The sequence below is a fragment of the Zosterops lateralis genome (assembly GCF_965231275.1).
Source record: "Zosterops lateralis genome assembly, chromosome: 9".
Taxonomy (NCBI): domain Eukaryota; kingdom Metazoa; phylum Chordata; class Aves; order Passeriformes; family Zosteropidae; genus Zosterops; species Zosterops lateralis.
In genome coordinates this window covers 11592582-11618176 of record NC_139769.1, presented here as the reverse complement: position 1 = coordinate 11618176, position 25595 = coordinate 11592582, and the positions used below count along the sequence as shown (strand labels likewise).

At 37.9% G+C, this 25595-nt stretch overlaps 1 protein-coding gene across 3 annotated transcripts in view; it reads right to left on the bottom strand.

The window, feature by feature from the left end:
* Positions 1-5152: 5152 nt before the first annotated feature.
* ST6GALNAC3 (ST6 N-acetylgalactosaminide alpha-2,6-sialyltransferase 3) overlaps positions 5153-25595 on the bottom strand; it is a 211409-nt gene continuing 190966 nt past the window's right edge. For all 3 annotated transcript variants that reach the window (XM_083867972.1, XM_083867973.1, XM_083867975.1), the window contains 2 exons: positions 8129-8236; positions 5153-5924 (listed from right to left, as the gene is read on the bottom strand). In XM_083867972.1, the coding sequence (XP_083724098.1) occupies positions 5738-5924; positions 8129-8236 (295 nt within the window). In that variant the 3' untranslated portion in view covers positions 5153-5737. The remainder of the gene's footprint in view (positions 5925-8128; positions 8237-25595) is intronic.

The window sequence follows — 25595 nt, the reverse complement described above, 5'->3', positions numbered from 1 at the left end:
TGCTGCTTGAACTAAGCTTACACAAAACTTACATTATTTATTATAATGGAGAATAAGATGTGTAACATGCTATCATGCATAATACATGGTAAGAACATGCATTAGTTCAAGTTTATAGTCTCTTTCCAGTAAATTAGAACAGCAGTGGCAGATGTTGACAGCTGCATATTTTGAGGAATTCCCAGAAATTGCAGTAAGCAATGCAAAAAAAGACATGAACTCAGCTGTTTAAGACTTCCATAAAATAGTAACTCTTTGTGACACAATAACAAAACCCAGTGATATCTTTCCTATCATAGTCCAAGAAACTGAGTTCAGCACCTGAGGTGAGACTGTGCCCCAAGCAAATCACGTTTCTGACAGGAAAGTGTGTCCATGCTGTGACACTGCACCCCCAGGGCAGATTCAGCACTTTCCTGATCCACAGAAGGGGAGGATGGGCAGGCTCTGTGTGGATCACAGGCTGTGTAAGTCAGATGGAGAATTCTTCTCCAGTGGGGCTGGAAAGGGCCCAAAGCTGCAGCTGGGTGGGGACTTACAAACGCTGGGGGGGGCAGGCCCAGATGTGTCACACATTAGTATGGCTTCCACAGAAGTCCTGTCCTTCAACAGAGAAAGACCTTTTCTTTCTCCTTCAGCCTCTTTTAGAGGCTTTGCCTAGGAGACTCTACTCCAGAATAGACACACAAGACTTCTGTAGATTATGCCAGACAAGGTTTACAAAAAGCTTCCCCTTCCCTATGACTTTGTCTATATACATCACAGCAATAGCCAGAAAAATATGTATGAATTTGGTGGCTGGCTTCACTCCTCTATGGTTAAGTTTCATTCCTGTGCATCCTCTCAGGAAAGAAGGAACACAATGACACACATCTATTGAAAATGAAACAGTTCCTCCCCAAAGGAACTAAATACAGTCAGGAAAACCAGGACTTTTTTTAGTAAATACATGACTGTTGTTCACAGTACATCACAATGGCCACAGACAGCTCCTGTGTGATATCAACACCAAGGTTCACTCTTGTGGGTACCCGAAGAATCATCATGAACAAACCCCAGGCTGGCCTGAACACAACTAAAGACACACTATTTTTGACATATATGCAGAAAAAAAGATAGCAAATTATAACCATCAATATGTAAAGTGGTTCTGATTATTTACTTAGACCATCATCCAGCTATAATTCACTAGGCATTACTTCTTTAATTCTTACTTACCTGGACATGTCTGCTGGTTGAGCATCTGTGCTGACAGCTATCTTTGTGTGGGGTCCTACTTCAGTCCAGCCCACAAGCAGGTGAATAATGGAAGACCATCAGCATCAGCCCTCCAAGAGTTGGATGGGCTTCTCTTTATTAATTCTGCAAAGCATTATGTGCACATGGTACTTCCCAGACAAAACACTGCTTACCTTAGCACCCAGGAGTGCAAAGATTTTACTGGCATAGGTGCTGTATTCCAAAGCCACTTTCATTAGTTTTGAATTGAGTCCTCAGAGATTCCTAATCCTAAATTACCTTCAGGTAATTTGTGTCAGGCTGACTTCTTCACCCCTGGTGGTGTTTATGTGGAAATATTTAACAACAGAGAATTTGCCTCCATTTTTTTCTGTAAAGGACATGCTTTCCCATTGATGATAATTCCTAATAGAGAGAGTAGGAAAATTATTCTACACAGGAGCTAAAGGCATTTGAAGAAACTGAACACTTTAGTAAAGTATTTCCAAGAGAGATCAACGGGTACTCCTTGCCTAAAGCACTTTAGGGGCATTTTTTAGAAGTTGGAACACCATCTGCTCCTAAGTAGAGCTCTCCATCAGTCCTTCCCATTTACTGACGTAACTGATAGGAGCAGTCTGCAGATGGAGCCTCCCAGCCCAGATGGAAAGGGAATTTGGCTGGATATATAAACTAATTTTTTTCTTTTTGAGAAGAGGCCTTGGTATAAGCAGAAGGATGTGATCTGGACATCTAATTGGGATGAAAAGGTTGGAATGATGTCTGTTATGTCAGTTTCGAAAGAAAAAACAACACTTGTATTTTAGTCAGTCAATTATCTATGAACAGTAATTAGCCAGTCAAAAAGATATTTTTTTAATGAAAATTTCTGCTCCTATTTAAAATTTCTATTTTGAAAACCAAAAGTCAGAAGGTAATGCAACATAAAGTATATTAAAATTTAAAATGTTTATTAAAACCAAGCCATTTATGCCTTTTTTCCCTATTTTTTAAAAAAAGTTTAAATTCCTCCTACATTTTAAAAGAAACTTTTGATGACTACTCAGCTCACTGATGGCAAAAAAAAGGGCCAAACTATTTTTGAGCATTCCTCTATTAGCAGCAATGTGAAAATGCATTTTGAAAACCTCAGGTAAACTCCCTGCTTGTTTTATACTCATGAATAGTTGATTAAAATAGGACTGCTTGAATGAATAAGCAATTAGGATATGATTACATTCAGGTAAACTGTAGTAGTTTTATCTCAAAGAATTAATAAGTGATTCTCATCTGATTTCTTCACTGCTCTCAGAAGGTGAACGACCACGATCCCTTATACGCATCCAAGTACTGACATTCTTTCTTTAGTAGCAAAGCTGGCTTTTAACAGATCTCAACCAAGTAATTTCTTTGTAGAATCATCTTTAACACAGTGGTCACAGTTACTTACTCATATAATAAAAATCATGCAAATAGGCATTTAACTTATACTAAAGACAGGCTCATTTAAATAAGAAAACTGATGTTCATTTCCTCTAGTATGAATGAAGCCTTCTGCAATGTTTCTAAAGTGGATCTGCTCTCAGTGCAAATCCAGGCAGAGAGCAACACTTTTTCTTTGCTCTGTGACACCTGAACTCTAATTGTGTCCTCAATTTTGTGTGCATTTAGATGTTCTTAGAGTTGTATTTTTCTTACCTATCCTTTGTGATAGTGTTTCATGCAGCATGCAAGCACCCTTCAAAGAACTTCAGAATGAAGCACATATTTTACAACACGTTTATGCTGAATTGGCAACTATTAATTATCTTAAAAACTTTCTCAGGCTTAAAAACCACCTTGCAGGTGAACACAACTCAGGCAGAATCCTTATGTTCACTAGGGGGGAGAAACATTCTACTTCATGAGGACACTTCCATGTAAGTCTGTCCAGCCCAAACAATTTTCATGTGTAACACTTTCAGAGCAGTTTTCTATTAACCCATAAACCTTCTAAATTGAAGTTCAATTGCCTGATGTCCTTCTTTTCAGTTCCTCTTCCCTCAAGGGAATTATAGGATTTCCCAGGCTACCCTGTAAAATATGTGTGGAATTCTCTCTGATTCTTCATGTCCTACAGTTTTCAAATCCCACCTTACAGTTTTTTATTAGCTTTCCATATATCTAGCCATCCATCTGAACTGAAAACATGCATATGGTGATAAATCTGGTTTTGTTACTACAGCTCTTCATCCAACCATGACCCTTTCCCCCCTTTTGATTTCCTCCCATGTTGTATCAGCCTACAAGTGAAAAAACGGGCACATTTAATTACTTGTATATCACAGCATTGCCTGTAATTTTTAGACAATTTGGGCACCTTTTCTTCAAAGTATTATACAAATAAGTTGAAAATGGGAATACTCATCTCAACAGCTTTCAAGAATGTCAGTCAAGAAAGGCTGTAGGAAAATACTATTGCTCTCCTTTTTGAAACAGGAAAGTAAGACATAAAGTCATGCCAGAAACCTGGGACAAAGCCTGTGTTTGAATATAGATGTTTATCCAAGATCATAAGTATGGCCCCAGTCTTTGTCTGACAACCAGAATGAATAGGTAGAGTACTAAAGTAAGCAGTGAAAGCTGAGCTATATTAAAAAATAAAACCAGAGAGCTGCATTTATGATAGAAAACAGAAGGGGCAACAGAGTTGATATCCTAGAATCACCTACCAACAGGAACAAGAAAACAATGATCAGGAGGAGGAATACTGGTGAAGAGATTTCCTCCCCACCCTATGAGTTGGAGCTGTTGATGAGAGAATGTTTATGCAATGAACATATAAAATATAGATTTATATATACAAATATACAATAGGAAATAGTCAGTATACAAATACTTACATGTAAAAATAGCTTTTTACTTTCCCCTTTTCTTGATTTACAAAAGCATACAAAGTTTCCTGTTGGTTAATGTTTAAGTAGAGTGAGTAAACCCTGTGTGACATGTTCCACATGTATTTCCTTCAAGTGTTCACAGTATTGGCTATTACAGTGTTGAATCTGATATTCCAGATGTTAAAATATTCATAAGACACATTCTAAACTTAAAGCATTAGTTTAAATACAGTTTAAATAAAACTCACATGTATAGTTGAATTACGGTCATATGACAAATGAGTCTGCTGCAGTTGAAAACTTTCCATGACAGTAAGCTTGGAAATACATACTTAAACTAGAGATGAGTATATTTTAAGATTCTTGAACTGCCTTTTAATGTGCAGATAGTACTGTGAGATGGGGAGTTCTTTCAACTTCATCTGAAGCAATGCAAACTGATAGAACTCAGTATTATAAATTACCCTCAGTAGGAAAGCGGATGCACAGAACAATTTGCCGTCAGAGTCAGACACACTGTCACTTTCTTCAAATACCCAACAGACAAGAGTAAATGACAGGTACCATTGTTTTTGTGTTAAGAATAAATGATTTGGAGCATTCTGCATCAGGAAAGTGCTTTAAATTAAATTAAATTAGTCCTCACAACTCTCTTGTGAGGTAGATAGACACTATCCTTGTTTTTAAAGATGGAGAAACGGGAGATCTAAAATAAATTATGATAGGTCCATGGGAAATACTGTCAAAATACTGTTATTTGGATGTTGGAGCCAGTCAAATGCACAGCTGGAGTAAATGGAGATATTCATGAGACAATCTTGCACTCACCAGCTTGGGCAATGACAGCAGGCTTGGTACAACAGCCAAAGGTTCATCATGGGCTGCAAAAACCAATCTTTGCCAAATTCCATTCTGCTGGAGCTGAACTGTGGGACAATAGCTTCAAAAAGCACAAACTACATAGTCCCAGATGGTGCAGACTGACCAGGGTGGAAGGAATCTGCATTTCAGAAGTTATGAATTAATCAGGAGTCTTGAGTAAGTAATATCTTCTCATTCAAGAGTTGGGTACAGTTCAAGAACCATGCTTAGCTCATCTCTAATTTCACCATATATGCAAGTGCCCACAATATATTGTGTATCAATATATTCAGGTGTTTTTTAAATTTTACTCACTCATGGACCTTGGAGGTCAGTATTTTGTATTTTTCCTCACATTTGTCTTGTAGAAAATTTCTACTGATACCACAAATGGAACTAGTGTTCAGTACAGCAAATGAGCTACAAGTAATAATTTTTAAATATCTGAGATGATGGACAATTTTCAAAGGACCACCATGTTCTCTGTGTGCACCTGTATATACAGGAATCTCATCTGTCTTTAACTGCTCCTGCCTTGAAGTAAAATCCAGTTAAAGTATAAAGTGCATAGTGTGGATTAAAACCCTAAGAAATAACAAACAATGTGTCTGCCTTCCACAGATGATTAATTTTGCTTAACAGCTGAACCACCACCCTCTTTGTCTTCTGGTTTTTAGTTAGTGTTACCTAGGCTGAGAAAGGCCAGCCAGATGTAAGCAAAACTATTGTAAACTGAGACATTTTTGTAATATGCTGTTAAGGGAGAGTTAAGTAAACCAGTATCAAGACACCGTCCAGTTGGGATGTGTAAATATTATTGTGTGCTTCTTGGCCCACTTAGCAAATACTTTCTTTTCCGTGATAAACCTGTGGCCTCCATATGGAGCATTCTCATGGAGAAAGTATTCCTCACACTCATCTCTTCCTGGCTCATAATAGTGGTAGGGAACTTTACGAAAGCCTTCTGACCTAGGGAGAAAAAAGATAAACTTAAGTACTATTTTCAAGAAAAACATAAATATATAATACACCTGAATACAAGATACAAGCATCCTGGCTTGGATCAGTGATAGTGTGGCCAGCAGGACCAGGGCAGTGATTGTGCCCTGTTCTCAGCATTGGTGAGGCCACACCTCAAATCCTGTGTTCAGTTTTGTACCTCTCACTACAAGACAGACACAGAGGTGCTGGAGTGAGTCCAGAGAAGGACAGTGGAGCTGGTGAAGGGTCTGGAGCACACCTCCCATGCAGAATGACTGAGGGAGCTGGAGGTGTTCATCCTGGAGAAAAGGAGGCTCAGGAGTGACCTTATCACTCTTTACAACTGCTTGAAGGGGGGTTGTAATGAGGAGAGGATCGGTCTCTTCTCCCAAGGAACAAGTGACAGGACATGAGGAAATTGCCTCAAGCTGCACCATGGGAGGTTTAGACTGGATATTTGGAAAAATTTCTTCACCTAAAGGGTTGTCAAGCACTGGAACAGGCTGCCCAGGGAAGTGGTTGACTCACAAGCCCTGGATGTATTTAAAAGATGTGCAAACGTGGCACTTGGGACACAGTTTACTGCAGACTTGGCAGTGCTGGGTTAACAATTGAACTCCATGATCTTAAAGGTGTTTCCCAGCCTAAACAATTCTATGAATGATCTGAAATCCTTTCTGTGTATCAGTGTTTGAACTCCTTTGCTAAACTGTAAGGGCTTTCATACATCATGGTTCCTAGGAATTTTCCTAAGGAAGAAGAAGCTCATTGTATCTCTCAGCATACACCGATGTTGTCAGTCAGTACAAAACCAATGGGCTGGCTCTTACAGGCACTGCACATTTTGTTTAACCTGTGATAACTCAGCCCACAAGGCTCCTTCCCTGAGCAAAGTCTTCTCACTGGATAGTCCCAGCTGTTGAAACTTGTTCTTGAATAAGGCAGTTATAAGAGTAACATCCAATATAAGTAGGTAATCCAATCAGAATCACAGCTTTTAGGAGACAGCCTTCTCTGCTGCCAACAGTGCTATCACGCTGTTGACAGGTTTTACATCAGGGCTCTGCAATGCCAGCTTGGCTGAGCTCTCTGAGGACAACCTTAGTCCTGTCACCCTCATCCCAGGGTGCCTACTGCGTGTTTTCACAAACAAAGAACAACATATGTTCATTCTGTTTATTCCATCTGGATGACTCAATCAGTGAGATCTGCAAGTTCTAAAAAGTCAGCCTCTAACATTAAGATATCCTAATTAAACAGCTGTGACTCAAATTCCGTTGTTTGTGACATTTTTTAGGTTCTGCCAGGAATGACTCTCACACTGGAGCGACACAGAATGTGGAATGAGAATCTACACAAAGGCTTGACTTTAGGAGCTCATGACTCTCTGGACTGGCTACATGCAGGACTTGGGCCAGCTTAGGTACAGGAGAATAGGCGTGTATGTACCAGAACCATAAATTGTACATGACATTTCCTGCTTTTCTGAATGAATGAGGAATAGTTTCAATTTATATTTTTCTACCATACACAGTAGATTAAAGTATTTAACTTGGACTTTTAAAAATTGTGTTTAGAGTTATACTTCTGACAATAGGATTAATCCACTGTCACTGTAAGGTCACCAACAGTAGTTGGTTGGAATTTATGTCAGTTTATGGTGATAAAGCTCACAGGACTTGTTTTATTATCTAATTAGAAACCTCTACTACTCAAAACAAGCCATATATAACCTAGAAAGTTCAAGTAGGTTGCTCAGTGGTGGTGAAATGTAATTTCAGGTAACTATCCTGGGCTAATCATTTTATTTTACTTCCAGGTGTATTTGGTATTCAGAATATAATATATTAGTTTTTTCCTCTATAGATTTGTTTTAGCAGTGGAAGCAAGTATATTTTATCAAAAGAATATGAGCATACTTTGTTTCCAACTAATTCAGAAACTGCGTAAGATCTTTGATTAAAAATAGTTCCTTATGACATCTGATGTTAGAGTTTGTAAATGTTTTTATTTTATCAACAGCACATGCCATATCAGGAGTGAATATGCTGACAATAGTGTCACATCAATGCAAAACACTGGGAAATTACTGCCTGATCCGTTTTTTGGATTTATGATATTAAAATCAATTGTGAAATTTTGACAAGACATCAGAATTGTAGATGCACGAAAATAATTTTCTATGATCTTACTTGCAGTAGGTGTCATTTATCATCCCATAGACGTGAATTCCATAGCAGGCATCCATAGCCAAAATTAAGGTGAACCAACCCGTGCTGAGATATGAACCTGACTGGACTCTGTAAAAATACAACGTACACAAAACAAATTGCAATGAGAAATTATCAACACTTTATCAAAGAAATACAATCTATTGCCTGGGACAAAAGGCATTAAGCAGCTTGACAATCTGTCAAAACCATACAATTACTTTGAATTATTTATAGATATGCCCTCATTCTTCCCAGCTTGGGGCCTCCAGCTATTGTCCACAGAAAAAAATACCACGTTAAATATCTGAAGTCAAACAATGCAACTCCAGTAAAACAGAAAATAATTTATTTTCACATCTGAAAGATAGCAATTAGTGGAGTATGTAAAATGAGATAAAATTTACCAAAATACAAAGTACTGTTAGAATTTGTGGTGTGTGCATGTGAGTAAGCACCATCTTCTGCAAGCAAAATCTTAATCTGCAGTGGGCTATCCTTGACCTGAAAATTCACACAGTAATGAAACTTCCAAGGATATTCTGGTACAAAAACATCTAATATAAGGTTCTTAAAACCAAAATTCTGTGCACATCCCTTTATATAATTTTGTGCTATCATTCTTCGAGCTAATGTAGCAGAGAGAAAACCACAAGAGGATAGGGCCCAGACTGACAATCTTTGCTCAAATGACTAGATATATTCAATCAGCCCAGAAGTATTACCTGCACAAGTGAGAAAAATGACCTGTGTATGGATTTGGCTCACAGACTGGTTGGCTGAGCAAACACATGCATTGTTGAACACAAACCAAACCCTATTTGCTCTGCTCACACAAATGCTACCATTGGGGGACTGGGAGTCAGTGGAGTTACCCAGATGACCTGGGCATCATCACTGCATTCAAACCTCATGAGTAGTGAGAGTACACTCAGCCCTTGTGGCTTATGAATGGGTTAAAGTCCAGCTTTGTGCATGCATTGCTTTCAGTTTGACTGAAATCAGTGAAAATAATTATCTTTAAATTATTTTTAAAAGCCTCGTTTTCAAAGAAAGATACCACAAAACTCACAAAACCATCTTAATAGGGTACCTTAATAGTGAGTTAGAGGAGGGAATATATGAGCTTTCTGCCACACCTGAAAGCTCTTCGCTTTTGGGTATGGCAGGGAGCAGACTGTTCTCCATCCTAAGTTAAAGCAGCCTAACATTTGCACAGAATTAAATTTTGCTGTAAAAGAACTCCCAAGTAAGCCTATAACAAATCAGTTATTGCCACCAACAAAATCTGAAAACGTTTTCATCCTGGGGTAGGAATAAAATTTTCATGTGGGGAAAAAAACCCTATAGCAATTTATCCACCCTATAAGTCCCAGGTTCCCTGTGAGACAGAAGAACCAACCTCAGGTGTTTTTCCCTGGTTCAGAGCAAGAATGTACTCCAGTGTCCTGCCTCCATCCTCCAGCATAAATACAACAATCAGTGGCTTTTGGCACAGATTCTGTGTTACTTCCCTGCTCAAGCTGAACTAAATACTATTTAAGGCAATGGGTGAAAAAGTAGTTGTACAACCTTTATCATGACAATTACCTGGCACATACAGGTCTGAGATTCAAATTCATTCTCTGTGCAATACCTTTTATTATGGATAGTAGAAAAGCTCCAAGAGCTTTACATTCCTAAAGAAACTCCAGAACACTCCAGTTTAAATAAACCTTTGGGTTTTTTAGCAAAAAACAATTGCCTCAGTTCCCAGATCTGAGTCCAAAAACACTGAGAGTAGCTAAATATTCACTTCCTTGCCCATGTCTGTCATCCTTCATATGTGAGCTGGTGTGAACTTCTATCTCTGCCTTTCCTGAAATATCCTTTCCATTGGCTATCCCAGCTGCTTTTATAAAGATCATACTGGAAACAATAAATAAAGGGTTAACTTAGTCTGAAGAATGACAAGTGGAAACTAAAGGCAGGGTGTCAAACACCCATGTTTCATTAGGTGGATACCAACTCTAATTATGCTTCTTTTTTTGACACCTTTATAGCCATGGAAGTGTACAGCTGTTTATCTGCCCCATAGGATCTTCATCTCTTCAACCAGAATGTTCTGCTACTGTCTAGCAGGGAGAATTCCCAATCCAATTCATGTTATTTCAAAATAACATTCTGCCATGATAAAAGGCTGCATTGCTTCTAACTTGCTTTCTGCTCCTGCACCAGGAAAACACTGGCCTTGAGCTTTCAAAGCATTTTAGAATCATAATAACCATTTATAAGAACACGATGAAGATCAGGACCCTTCCGATAATGGAGGTTTATTGGAGAGCACTGTATTGACAGTAGCATCTGAAATTTGCTATACTCAGGAGGAAAAAGGAATTTAAAAAAAGAATTAATCAATATTTCATGTCTTGTTTTAACACCATTGGACCTTAGTCCTCTCATCTATATACTGCACTGGCAGGATAAATAAAAACAGCAGAGTGAGTTCCCAGGTACCTTCCCTGGGAGATGAAGTACATGACAGAATACAGATTACATACTTTAAACCAAAGCACTTATATTCATCTCATTCTTTCCTCTGAAGATACACAGGGATACAAGGGAATATACTTAAGCAGTGGAGATTCTGGATGATTTGGTAACACCTTAGAATCCAATCTGATACCATAAACATACTTTCAAGATTCTAATGAAAGCAATATTAGAAATGCGAAAACAATTTTATCTATCCCTAAAAAGTCATAAATCTCCAAATACCTTTTAAAATATCATCCCATAAAACTGTAGTACAAAGCAATGTCTCAACCCTTGCTATTATGCTAACACTGTGCACTCAATTTCCCTCTCTACAGGAGAGTTCTACATGTTTCTTGGTCAGGGGTTTTTGAGACTCATTAGAAAAAGAGTTCCTCTTGTCACTGTAATTGCACTCAAATTTCAAATTTTACACATAGGAAATAAAAAAATCCTCCATTCATGTGTAGCATAAGACTATGTAACCACACAAATCTGGGGGAAGGAGGATGTTAATCCCAAAATAGGGTAAACAGGAGTTTGTTGATCATCATCTGTAGAACTACCGTAGGCAGATCTGTTGTGATGTATGTGTGTGCAGCAATACCAAATTCTTTCCTACAGCTCAGAGAGACTTCTTTTAGTAGTATGAAATTAATGGGGTACCAGATCTGGACAGGAAATTATCTCGACAGCTCAGGAGAAAATAATGCACTATTTTTCAAAATACACTTTTAAAAAGATGGCTTTGCTTTCAAGACATGATTTACAGCTGAATGCAGCAATAAAAAGGCAATGCTCACAAAAAGTTACTTTATTTACCTTGCAAATGAAAGCTTATTTTGCATACTTTCTACTTTATTAGGATTAACCAAATGATAGTTATTGGTTGTAATTCACTCTGCTAAATACCATCCACCATTTCAGAAAAGTACATAGGCATATGCTGAACATTAAGGACATGAAAAGACCAGAGGAATCAACTTAGTTAAAATGCTTGAAACGAAGTATATGCTTGCTTATCTTGCTCTTAGTGAAGGTTTAAGTGCTTAAAATGTCATTATTTAATCTCAGAATATAAAAGTAAGCTCCATGATTAATAGTTACTCGAAAGTTTGAAGTCTCAAAACATAGAATTTGCATTTTTAGTAATGCCTTCCATAAACTCCAGCAGAAACAACTGACTACAGTTTCTCACAACATGTTACAAAAGAGACTTGCATTCTATATTTCAGAAGAAAATAGTAAAAAGCATTTTTAGGATTGCTAGGGTTGTAATATGTGACACATAAAGCTTTAATTAAAAAATAATTTAAAATAAAAGCAATTAGATAGGGCTCTTCAGCTTTAACTTTCCACTATTTCCCAAAAAGAAATTGATATAAAGAAGATGGAGTAGAGAATGCACCCTAAAAAGGTTGGCAACTGAAATTTATCTTCTTTGACATCTATAACCGTGCTTTGATGTAGGCTAAATGAAGGAAAAACTCATTTTTTCTGTCATTGGGGGTAAATGGAAGAACATAAAATATTTTCTTGGTGATCCAGGGCAGGTGAGTTCAAATCGAGAAAAAGTTTTGTTGTCACTTGAGTTCTGATTTTAGCACAGAATTCCAGGAAGTTCTTTTCTTCATTCAATTGTTCCAGGATTTTTTATGTGCACAATCAATTTTAGCTCTATGGTTCAATGGACTGTAATTTCCAGTGGGGACTTCAGGGGTAAAAAATAAAAATGAAAAAAGCATTTGTGAAGCCAGAGAAGATGTCTACACAAGCAACTGCATGTCAATCTGATTGCAGAAAAGAACTGAGAAGTCTATTTTTTAATTCTTTTGGGAGAAACTAGAGATCACAGAAGGTCAATTAAGAGTGTTAATTAAGATAAAAACCAAGGAAATTTAGTACTTCAAAAGGCTATTAATTAACAGAGAGCTTGCCAAAAGCATTAGATAGACACTTTTCCTTTTTGACTTAATTTCAAAATATTGCAGTAAAGTAAAATTCAACAATGACAGATTGAAATGACAAAATTCTCCCGGCCAATTAATTGACAAAAAATAAATCTTTTCATAAAGGCTGTTTATAGAATCTAATCCTCAGATGACTCTCCTACCAAACTACTGAATCAGCAGCAGCTTCATTTGAAGCAGCTTGTCAGGCCTCTTGATTAATAAATAAGTATAAATAAGAGTATTGGTCTAAACAAACTAAGAGACCTACAATACACAGAGTGGAGGCTTCATATTGTGAAATGCCCTTCCAACAAAAAAGTTCGTTAGAACGATTCAAAAAAACCAGAAATATTTTCAAAAATATGTCAGGATTAACTTAGACTATGTTCAGGTAGAATTGTGTCTGGTACTGATTTGTATCTGTGGTGCACCAAGAGACCATTAATCCTTGGGAGGGGGTCAGGGTACTCTGGCTTTGCCTGGCACTCTGTCACACGTCCTCTGTCAGCCTCATCTGTGACAGGTTCTTGGGAATGAGGGCACCAGGTACATGTCCCATCTGCACTCCCTTGTTAAGGACAATCAGCTCCTTTCCTCCCTGGGTTTCTCTGGGTTTCTGCATTGCTGAATCATGGTATTATTTCCTTACAACTAAAAATACAGGAAATTTATCTGCCAGCACATACTGGTGAGCCACTACTTAATTCTATACTAACCAAATGAATGCTACCATTGTACTTATGTTGACTGAGACTTTTTTTTTAATCCTTTCCTTTCCTTTCCTTTCCTTTCCTTTCCTTTCCTTTCCTTTCCTTTCCTTTCCTTTCCTTTCCTTTCCTTTCCTTTCCTTTCCTTTCCTTTCCTTTCCTTTCCTTTCCTTTCCTTTCCTTTCCTTTCCTTTCCTTTCCTTTCCTTTCCTTTTTCCTGAGGAAGCATCTCTGAGTACAGTTTCTGAACAACTCTTCTGCTTTGCCAAATCAAACACCCACATTCCCCAAGTCATGGTTTTGGTCTACGCCTTTCTCTTCACATCAGATGTAGATTAGTAAATGACAGATTGAAATGAGTTGACAGAAAAATGCACCCATCCCTGAGAGAACAGCAACGCTCTCACCTTTCCCCTGAGGAGCACTTACACTTCTCTTGCCAGAGAGGTGTTTTTTTGAGAGGAGCAAAGCAAGTACCTTGGATACAGGAGAAGTGCAAGACTCTAAATCCTGAAGAATATCAGCCCTAGCCTGGATTTATTTCTGTTTTCTTTAAGACACAGTGCTTTGTTGCTAATTATTTCATTGCATACTTTCTGCAGAAAAAAAGAGCCCAAGAAGAGCAAAGAAGATGCAAGCACAGAAAATTGATTTCACCTGGTAAAATGGTTGCTATTTCTGCATTATAAAGATACCTGTTAGGCAGCCATTTATCATAATCATTCATTCTTTCGTACATGTGTGTGTGAGTGTACACACAGGTGTTTGCTTTGCATTCCATAATGGTGCAGGACATCCAATAATAAACAGCCGTGCCCCTCTAGCAGTGAGCAGACTGTCTCACACATCATCCTTCAGGTCATCCTGAAAAGTGAAACATTTACACATGGACAGATGTTTTATTATCCATCCTGTATAGCTTTATGCAAAGCTTAAACAAGTGGAATGCATCATGAACAGCACAGATCACATTCCAGATTCAGGCAGTGACTATGCCCAGCAAGATGTACCTGGATGTGGAAAAGTGATGCACTCCAGCCAGCCCAAACTCTTAGTAGATCATACTTACTCTGAATCCTGAAAATAAACTGCAGTTGGGTGGCATACTGTACAATTAACCTCCAGAAACATTGGCTTTCTGTTTATATCACTACTTCACCAACAGAACACAGGGACAAGGGTCTGTTTCAGTTGAATTTGTTATAAACCTGCAGTAAACACTACTCCTAGGTCACAAAATGGCCCATGAGAATCTCCCCAGGCAATCTGATTTAAAAAGATGTAACAATTAATAAATCCCATGTCAAAATAGCATTGATAAAAAGACAGGAAGGACACTTCTGAATCACAAAAAGAAGCAGAGAAAAAATTGCTTTTTAACTGCATCTAATTAAAAAAGTACTGAAACTATTTGACTTACTATTTACTTACTGTTTTGGGCAAGACAGGCAAAATCAACATTAGAAACAAGGACTAGTCTGTTACTACAGGTACTGAAATACCTGAGGCATCTGCTTGGGTGTAGAATTTATGGATATATTTCCAATCTTTGGGTTGTGTACATTTTTAAAATTTATTTCCTTTCTTTCTTTTGTCTATTCAATACACTCATGGAAACCTGAAACAAATGGGGAGAAAAAAAGGCAGCAGCCTGAGAAAATTGACTTCTGCTGTCCAAGCTTCTGCATTTTCCTTATTTCTGATTCCTTGACCTGACTTTGATGCATCTCAGTTCAGTTGTGAACTTAGGCAATGAGACAAGGAAGTTATTTCACCCAGGCAGAAAGGGCTCCTTCAGATGCCTCTGCTGCTGAGCTCAGAGAAGAAAAGCAGAATTCCTATTTACCAAGGGCGATCATAGTGGTCCAGTTTGCTGCAAAGCACACAGAAGAGAAACAAGAATTTCTAAAAAATTATAATTGTAAACTCTGTCCTCCAGTCTATATATTGGACATATATATTATTTCAAGGTGATTCTCATGCATTCTCAAATCTGTGCTAATCAATTAGAGATGAATGGCATCCCCTGCAGGGAACACAAATTGGTAGATAAATTTCTTACAGCTATTGGGCTTCTACAGGTTGCAGTGAGTCTTCAGGCAAGAACTGTGGTTTTGGTGCAAACTGTTTACAAAACAGTAAATCCCAATTCCAAACTTTTTTCCTTCCCCACTCTCTTCCCTAACCTTCCTGTTTCCAGAAATACATATTCTCTTGATTTCTCTTGTGTCAAGATTCTTTATTTCCCTTCCTTAAGTACAGACTGTGGTCTGAGCCACAGCCCATGCTACTGCATGGCCTCAAGTTATCAGCAGAAGATGCCTTTTGTGAGTGCCCAGGTTGCTCTTGTCCCCTGGGGTCTGAAGTTGAGCAGTTTATGCACAATCACAAACAACCTCGACCTGCTGGAGCTGCACTGTGCAGAAAGAGAAGCACATGGCTCCACACATCTCCATTTGCACTTGGACTTTGCTGCTGAACAAATCGATGTTTAAATCAGGACAGGATGCACAGAAATGTCACCTATTACAAACATGCAATTACATTTAGAATGAAGGAAAACTAAATTCTCATGAGCAGGTTTGAGTGCTAAGCTGCTGGCATCTTTACACAGTCATTTCTCTCTTCAAAAATCACCTGATTTTTGTAAAGTAAAACTCATTCCATGCTTAGGGAGACTGTTTATCAGGAAATGCAACTCTTCTGGTAAGTGGCAGCAGAGCACTTGCTCCACAGGACAATTACTTATGCTTGCAGTGGTTGAAGCAAATGGGGGGTAATGCCAAAATTTCCCTGGTTGTGGCACCATGGCGTAACTCTGTCCCACTGTTCCCCACATTTTACTGGACTAGGCTAGATTGAAGACTTACTGCAATCCCTGGTGACTGTGACAAAGGGAGTGACAGCTGAAACCTTGGCACTGGTTTCAGGGCTGGTCCCACAATCCTCTGTAGGGCAGCTTTATGTGCTCTTCTCTTCACCAGTAGCTGCATCCAGTTTGCTGAGTCCTGGTTCAATATTTTCACACAGCGTGAAAGGGAGTAGAGAAGGATTTAGATTTTCATCCTTTGTAACCAAAAATGAATCAGAACTAAAAACTGTGCCAAGTGGAAATAAAAAGACAACAGGGCCTTTTCCCTGCATCTCCATTTAGATCAATATTTGCTGTCTTGGGTCTGCACATTTTTCTACAGGGAGGTTATAAACTAAACAGAGCTGCAGTTAATCCAGGATCCCTGAAGAGATTTAATTAAGGAGGCTTTCCCACCCTTTTCTTTTGGTATTAAAGGGCACTCACTACTCCTGGCTGCATATTTTAGTGAAATGTATTGTAGGTGAATACAGAAGGAATTTCTTGATTAGCTCTTACCTTCTCAATACAAGATACTGAAAGGAGTTCATCTAACCTTGTCTGAAAGCAGCTTAAATTTTTCATTTAAAAATTCTATTAGGTTGGGTCTTTTTTATGTTTAAATCAAAAATATGATATAACTTTGTAAAGGTGTACATTGTATTTCTGTGACACTGGGATGTGAGCAGAGGCTTTAATAAAGGTATTTTGTTTTATTTTTATATTGAAAATGAAAGAATAGCTAGCATGAGATTGTGCCCAAACTGTTCATTTAAGAGGGAAGAACACTGGGCCAGATACTCAGCTGACAGAACCCACACTGATGTACATCAGCTGATACCCTTTCAAATTTTCCACAGTCTGCAGTCATTGTGGTAGTTCAAGCACTCCCTCTTTGATACTGACATGGAAGGGAAGGTGATGTTATTGTTCTCCACACATTTCACATCTATCTGAGAATTTTGCTTTTTTAACAGGATGGATGCCCATACAAAAAAAAAAAAAGCTTTTGGAGGGCCAGAATATTAACTGTAAGTTTTATTTCTGAACAGGTAATAGTCACTGGAAAAAGAGAACTTAAACTCCACAGATTAGACCTTCATCAGTGTGCCTTCCTCTACCAACAACTCGTCTCCCCCCAGCTGTGATATTTAGAAAAGTGTTTCCAGATATTCTAAAATAAATTCCTAATTTGTTGCTAAATTACGAACTGATTATTTACATTACAATGGCACTGTGAATCCTCACTGTGCAAGGCACTGTACACACATGGGAGTTCTTGAAGCAAAGAGCTTAACTGTCAAATACCCAAGAGAAACAGATTCTTTGGAGAACGTCTGTGTCCTTATCCCTGACACGTCATAAAGCCACGTTCTCTGGAATTGCATCCGGAGCCACAGAGCTCTTCTCTACACAGCCTATTTGCACTAACCAAAAGTTCATTTTAGATTATGGAACATCAATATTTTTAGCAAAAATGAAGTCTTAAAATCCAGACAAATTATTCTGATATGGAAAAATGAGGTAAAAATAGAACTTGAGTGGGTCTGAATTTTAATTCAATTGCAAAAGGCCATAATGTAACCCATCAGTCAAGCTTTGAAGATGAACTGCTAATTAACACAGATGTTGCCTTCTCCTTTACTACTGTAACTTTCTCCAGATTAACTTTTCCTTAAAGCATAGAAGGAACAAAATATTTCTTTCCTTTTTTGTTTTTCTTTTTTGATATACATTTTAATGACGCATACACACATGTGCAGGTATCATATTATGGTTCAGTATCAATATTAGGGTTTTGATTACTGTCTATATTCCATCAAAATGGATCAAGTATTTCACTGCTTTCTTAATTAATTCACCTCTGTCCAAATATCAAGAAAGAAGCAAATAATCCTCATATCTGAGCTACTGAAACATTCCTCCACTGCCTGGCTTACATAATAGGTGGCTTTCTCAAGGGCATCTTTCACTCATGCCTATTGTGGGCAGAAGAGGTTGAAGTCAAATTAAAGCCTCACTTAAAATATAGGGTCCCAAATCCTGAGGACACACAGGATTAGCTTTTCTCATCCACTTTTGTTTCCCCAGAGTCACTGCATCTATGCAGCAGGGTCTTCTGAAGGCCACATGTCTGCAGCCACTGGTTCAAATATCTACACTGGAGGCAGCACTTGATTGTAGGCAGACATATTTGGCAGGACAAAGAATGGCAGGAATTCTTCTCTCAGATGACAGCCTTTAGAAAAAACATGGTACAACAAACAGTTCAGAAAAGCAGGAGACTGCCACAGAGCAGCTCATAGGAATAGGAACTAGGAGTCACAGTTGATTTCCTACTACCCCGCTGAACAGTTTCTTCAACACTGGACAATTTCAGAATATATTATTCCAATATTCATTGAATAGTCTGCAGGAGGTTAATAATACAAGTAAAAGCTTTGAGAAAAATCTCCATACTTATTAGAATGGCAGTTAAATGCTTGAAACCAGATTTTTTATGGCTTCTCTGCTATCAACTGAAGTAGCAAATTAGTTAATTTTCCAAGTCTTTCACCATCCAGCTTTTTGAGAATAATAAATACAAGAATCATCATACTAATCATCTAGCCAGCTCACTGTCAGTCTAAACTAATGCCTAGGTATCAAGAATGGTGAGGACTTCAGTAATCATCAGGAATATGATATTTCCAGTGAACCCACATTACTAGAATACATACATGAATTGGGACAGTGATCCCTCGCTTTATAAATTCTCTGATTTCTCTTCCACATGCTCTGATTTCTCTTCCACATTTTACCGCTCTTAGTAACACCATCTTTTCAGCAATTCCCAGTATCAGCTAGTTAAGACTTGCTATGGAATTTTGCAGGCAAGCAGCTCCTCGAAGGCCATACACATGACAGGATCCATCAGAGGAGCCTGTGGCTGCTCCCCTGGCACCAAAGTTCAGGACATCACAATTAACCAAATTCTTATCTACGAGATTTGCATCATAAACATTAAAACAAGCTAATTCATTACAACTAGAAACTGCAACCCGCGTGCCACAATTTAGCTGACTCAAGTCTAGACTACATCCTTTTGGCACCAAACTGTAAAATCCAGGACTGACTAAAATCTGTTCTACAGTTACATTACAGAGAACCTCAGGTAACAGTAGGAGCTACACTACTGAAGAGAATGCCACGTTAAAAATTAAGAGTTCAATCACATACAAAAGCAGAGATAGTGTCACAATTAGCTTTACAAAACAACATCATTCTTTATAAAGCTCTTTCTTTGCCTCTTCATGCTATGTGCCTGATAAGCCCTTGCCAACAAAGACATTATACTAATTACAATTAGTTATACAAAGTGTAGGACAACTTAAATGATTTATTGACTTTTTTTCTTCACAAAATTAATGTTATTTTGAATTCCAAATACACATAAGAGAAATAAAGCAGAAGTCACAGATGGCATGTTCATTCCAGACACGTATGAATGTGACTGTACTTACAGGGACACTCGATCCATTTAAAACTTTAATCTTTTCCCTGGAAAAATCAGTGCAGAGTAGGTTTTATGCAATTAAATTCATTTTTCCCTGAGCAGACACATTTAAGGTACAAAACCAAGAGCAGAGCTGTTTTAAAAAAAACCCCCTTGAATAAAAAGGGTCTTCCAACAATCTTTTTTTAATATCTTCAGGCCAACAAATAAAAGTATGCACATTTGTCATGCAATATTAATGTAGCACTATGTTTGCATTTGATATAATTATTACCTACATGCAATCTGAAAACATAAAAGAATTTGAAGTTGTGTTCAATATCTTCCTGTGTTAACTATCAAACTGTGGTAATGACCACTTCTTACATGGAAGTAACATAGGAATCTTTTTGCTTCAGTTCTTTGGGAACTCTTTTTAAGAATTACTACTAAGACCCTCCTTTGTCCCGACCCTCCTTTGTCCTGACCCTCCTTTGTCCTCCATCCAGCAACATCATGAAGGTCCTGTAATCATATTGAGAATTTGCTTCTCCTGTGAATATCCTCAGTGTTCAAGTGTATTTCCAGGAAGGATTTGCAGGATTTGAGAGTCTGTGCAAAACACAACTTCAGGGAGACCCTCTCATAAGTCTTTGAATTCCTCTGAAGTTCCAAACAAAAACAAACCTAGACTCACTGAAAAATGAAAAGCTGATCCAGTCTGATGTTCTCCCAGTCCTTTTTACATGCCCCATCTCCAGAGTGCCAATGCACTCATCACTTAGATGTAAATCTTCTGTAACACAGATGATGAATGTACACAAGAAAAAAGGCTTAGAGACAACAGCCACCTCCAGGAAGCAGCAGGTTTATTTCCTGCTCTCTGCGTGTCTTTTGCCATTACACCAACCTTTCTGTCCCCAGTCTTGTCAAGTGAAGGCACAGCACTTAGGAAAATACATTTCTCTTTTTTTCTGGTCTACAAGTCAGCATTATCTGATTAGGTCTACTTCCTACAGCTTGTTCAGTCTTGCTTATCAGACACACTGGAAAATATTTCCAATAATAAGCCAGCAGAAATCTGCCTTCATATCTGGTGTCAGGCTACATATAACAGAAATCTTTTCATTTTAGTTTTAAAGTATTGCTTCATTCAACAAGCTGACTGCTGGCTGACACACAATCTAACCTAAAGGCTATGGATCAGCAGGTAAATGCAGAAATTCTATTAGTTTTCAGACCAGAGGTTTACGCCTTTCATTTCAAATGAAATCAAAATCCTACACATGAATAGGTAAAGCACAGAGTGAAGATCCTTTCTTAACACCATCCATTACATATTACATGAGTGCAAGGAAGAAAGCAGTTTCTGCATCTTGTAGATACTGTATTTCTTGTACTCAATGACTCTGGCAAGGATGGTAAATAGCAGACATAAAAGAGATCCATTTTGAGGAAAAATTAAAACCATGACGAACATTATTAGGCAATGTGAAATCCTGCAAAGGTACAAAGTCAGGCATATTCAGATATGCTTGGTATTAACAAAACCTCTCCAAGCTTGTATAAATTGGACTTCCTTACCTAAATCTGATTCTAAAAGTTATAATCAAACTTGTCTATGCTTTAAAGGTTTTGGAAAAGAGAATCCTCATATAAAACCAGAAGAAGGAAATAGCACAAAAGTGCATATTACAAAGTATCCAGAATATTGAGGAGAATATTTAGTTTTCCAAACTGAAAAAAACCACCACCAACAAAGAGAGAATTAATTCCTTTGTTCTTTCTAGAAACGCACACACCCAACTTTATATATAAATACAAGAGATTTGGGAATGGTTGACTCCTAACTTCATTTTACTGGTTGCTCTAATGAGATATATTCACTGGAAGTTCTCAGAGCATAGGCATCAGCATATTGACACAATATATGGACTGAATCCCCAAACTAATAGCAGAGAGTACAATTCACGTCTGGTGTGGTTTTCCTTCACAGTGGTGGATCATGATAGTCTTAGAGCAAGAAAATCAACTGTGTTTACATGATCACAACTATGATCATGCTAATAGTGGTTTGGTTTTTTTGCTGTAGGTCTTACTCTTTGCATTCAGTTAAGGAAATTGTTCTGTAGCTTTGCCAGGAAAAAATACAGAACAAAGGCACCACTTTTTGTTCCTTGAAAACTTAGCTGTGATATTTGTCTTTGGAGTATGGCATTAAACAGAAAAGAAGCTTGTTGGGCTCCCTCTTTTTCATTATATAAGCCTACTCAGATCTTTCATTTGTACTTTGTGGTTATTTGTATTTAATCTGCATTTCCTCCTGGCAATAGGTTCGATAGCCTCTTGTTTCATTTTGTGCTGATGCTATCTTACAGCTTGATGAGAACAAGTGAGTTTGTATTCTTTATCATAGCTCTTAGCTACTGTAATGCACAGTTCTCATGCATAGATATCCCACACATTTTCTCCAAGAGACGTAGAACTGGAGGTGTTACACAAATATAAAGAATTGTTATGTCAGCTGGCCTAGAGTGAAAGCAAACAGAAACATCAAGATGCAATTACCAGGGGAAACATCAAGATGCAATGACCAGGTCCAGCACTCCCTCAAGTCCAGTAAGTCAATTAAATCACATCTTATGAAGAAAGTAAAAGACCTCAAACATGATAATTCTTGTTTATCTCACAGATGATAACAGAAATGCTGCTTCATCTTGTCCTTTTGACAGGTATATGCCAGCACTTCTGATTCTGCACAAGTATTTTTGACAAGGAAACAATGCTCTGAACTCTTCAGTCACAGGCTGACCTAAACGGTGCTTTAAAAATAACATATTGTTGGGTTTTACTAAACCAGGGCTGCACAAAACTAATATAAAAATATTATATATAAAATATAAAGTCTGAGCTGGCACTATTGCTTAAGTAGTGCCTTTCATCACAAAAGGTTTTTAGTAGAATACATGCACACTGGAAAATGCAGCCACTTGCACATGGCAATGATGGAGGACAATTTAGGATGAGGATGAAGAACTATGTATCAAATGAATTCCCCAATGCTGGCAAGAGAGGAATACTGCTACGGAGTATTTTCCCAATGCATTCTTGAATTACCTTGGAAATTGCTCACCTAAGTATTGACCGGATCTGACTACATTTAACCTGTTTGATCAGATGAGATCAGGCTGTATGGCTGCAAGTTTGTGATAAGAAGCCAGTGTTAGAAATTGCAGATCTCAGAAAAGCAAAGCAAGAAAACCCACAACCCTAAACATTCATATGGAAATTATTCAATATAAACAGGTAGTTTCTTCTTGAACTGCTCATATAATATTCTATATTCATGAATCATTATGAAAACCACGTGTGTACACAGATTATTACCATATGAAACAATGAAGATGTCTTACATCCCCTCATAGGTTTGGCAGCATTGCTCAGGGGTTTGTTATTTGAGAGCAATGTCATTATCCTTTATCTTTATGCTGTGTTGTATCGTCCTCCATTGTGCAGTATTCATTATTACACACTTTGTCATGCCCTGCCTCTGCATGGGCATGTAACACACACAGATTACACCAACTGATTTACAGATACCACAGACACATACTGCACTCACATCCATCAGAGTATTCCTCACCCTTACAAGGCAGAGCAGCAGAGTTACACAAGCTTATACACTAGAGGATCAGACTTTGAAAATGTTGAATGATTTTAGTGGTGACATTATGACTTTGTTTTCCTTCAGTTCGTTCCTAAGAGGATGTAAGAAATAAAAAATGCACTTGTGGGGGAAGAAATATAAATTAAACTATTTTATAGATTTCAGCAATTGTTCAAAAGCTTGAGAACAACAGTAGAGGTGGAGGAAGAAGACAGAACATCTTCAACTGAGATCATTAATGTTTGCCATTTACTTGTACAAGTATAACAAGAGAGCTGCTCTTCAACCAGGGAGCTGTCACTTCTCCTCTGAACTTGAGTGAAGCTTTGTTCTTTTTTACCTTTGTTTTTTTATTTGATTTCTCTTGAGTGCAGGCAGAGGATTAGTTTGAAATCATGGGGGTTTTTTCCCCCACTGTGGAATGAGTTGCCCATCTCTAACTTGTAAAATACAATGTAGACTAGGCAGGCCCATAATATTTAAAACAGAGTTTACATAGGCAAGCAACAGAAAACAAGCAACTGGAGTGGAAGTATTTTATACAGAGCAGTGTTTGAAAAGATGCTAGATATTATCTCTCTCAGTCCTCAAATACCACAGTAAATGAGCACATAAGTCAAACTTCATTTCTACCTGGAACATTTTTTAAAACTGTCTTTCCTACAGATTTCTGGAGTTTCCCTTTAAGAAGAGAGTCTGGGATGGATGAAGGCATTACAAATATAAGATTATCTCCTCTTGATAACTTATTTCGCTAGTGCATAAAACATACGAAATATGATTCTGAATTGCATGAATGCATGAAAATTAACCATGGGAAAACACACTGCAATCCAGAGGTGAAATCTACATTGGCAACAAGCTCCTTTCAAAGCAGTTTGATGTTGCACGTAAACAAGCCCTCACAGTTTTATGCAAGGTATGTAAGGACAAATATTATCATTAACAGGCAGAAAAGCTAAACCTGGGGTGGACAAAGGCAGCTCTGTGCAGCTCAGTTCCATCTATGCTGAGCTCATGTACCATCCCCACTCATGCTCAGCAGTCTGTCAGACCCTGCCTGAGATGAGCTGTGAGGTACAGGATGTTACTGCTCCAGCTGTTTGTAAACACCAAACAGCTGCAGGTGGTTGCTCCCACACAGTTTTGGAGCACATGGTACAGGTCTCTAACCTGCTCTGAGCAAAAGTAGTCTACAACCAAAGTAGACCAACTCCTGGACACAGAAAGCACAGCAACAACAGCAGGGACAGCACAGTTAGAAAGTGGCTGTGTCCTGAAGCAGTGCAGCCAGGAATGTGAATCTTGGCCACCCCCAGGACTGTGCATTCGTGAGCAGCTTCCTAGAATTTCTATTAATATGAAATTGGAAAAAAAAAATCCACCAGGAGAGAGCAAAATATCTGATCTTGTGATTATGGACAAGTGAACAGCTTCAAAATGGCTCTGTGCCTATAAAGAGAATTATTGAAACCACATCTTTTCTAGCCTGGATTGAAGCATGCCTGATATTCACAAAAAAGATCATTGTTGTAATGGTAATTTCTTTGCCACTCCAGGAGCCTGAGTAGCAAACTCAGCTATGATTAAATAATTCAATTCACCTCTTTGTATCTTTTACCTGGCATGACATTGTTATTTACCTGAACAGTGGCTGTAAATCCTCACAATTCAAATATTATACAATGCAACAGACTATTGCCAACCTGAGACAAGACCACTAGTAAAGCACTCCTCCCTAAGCAAATAATGCTGTGAGCTTTTCAGTACTTTGCCTTAGGTCCTTAGCTTTGTTCAAAAATAATAATGAAAAGTGGCAGAAAAGATATTTGACAAAGTGGTTAGGTGGAGGCTTACATTAAGATGGATTTTTATTCAGTAGCAGCAGGTTGAAGAGGCATGTTCTAGAAAATAATACTTTTTTCTCTTTCCTCCTCTTTGTAAGAGAAGAAAAATGTTCCAATTCAAATTATTTTTTATCAAAATTCCATTAAAATGAAATAAAATTATTTATGTTCTTTGTGATCTCTTTTGGTTTTTGGTCTGACATTGAACTGCTCTATGCTTATATCTGAATGATTTGGTGGACAGAGGGCTTCAACTGCCCAAGAATTGAGAATTAGAATTTGCACAAAGTTGTATTGAACTATTACATTCCTTCACATTTTGTAGTGCTCCAAAATAAACAACAACCTTTCGGGCTTTGTTCCAAGTACTTTCTGCAAACAGAATTATTAAACTATTCACACACCAGTGAATGCAGCAGGCATTGGTTGATTACAG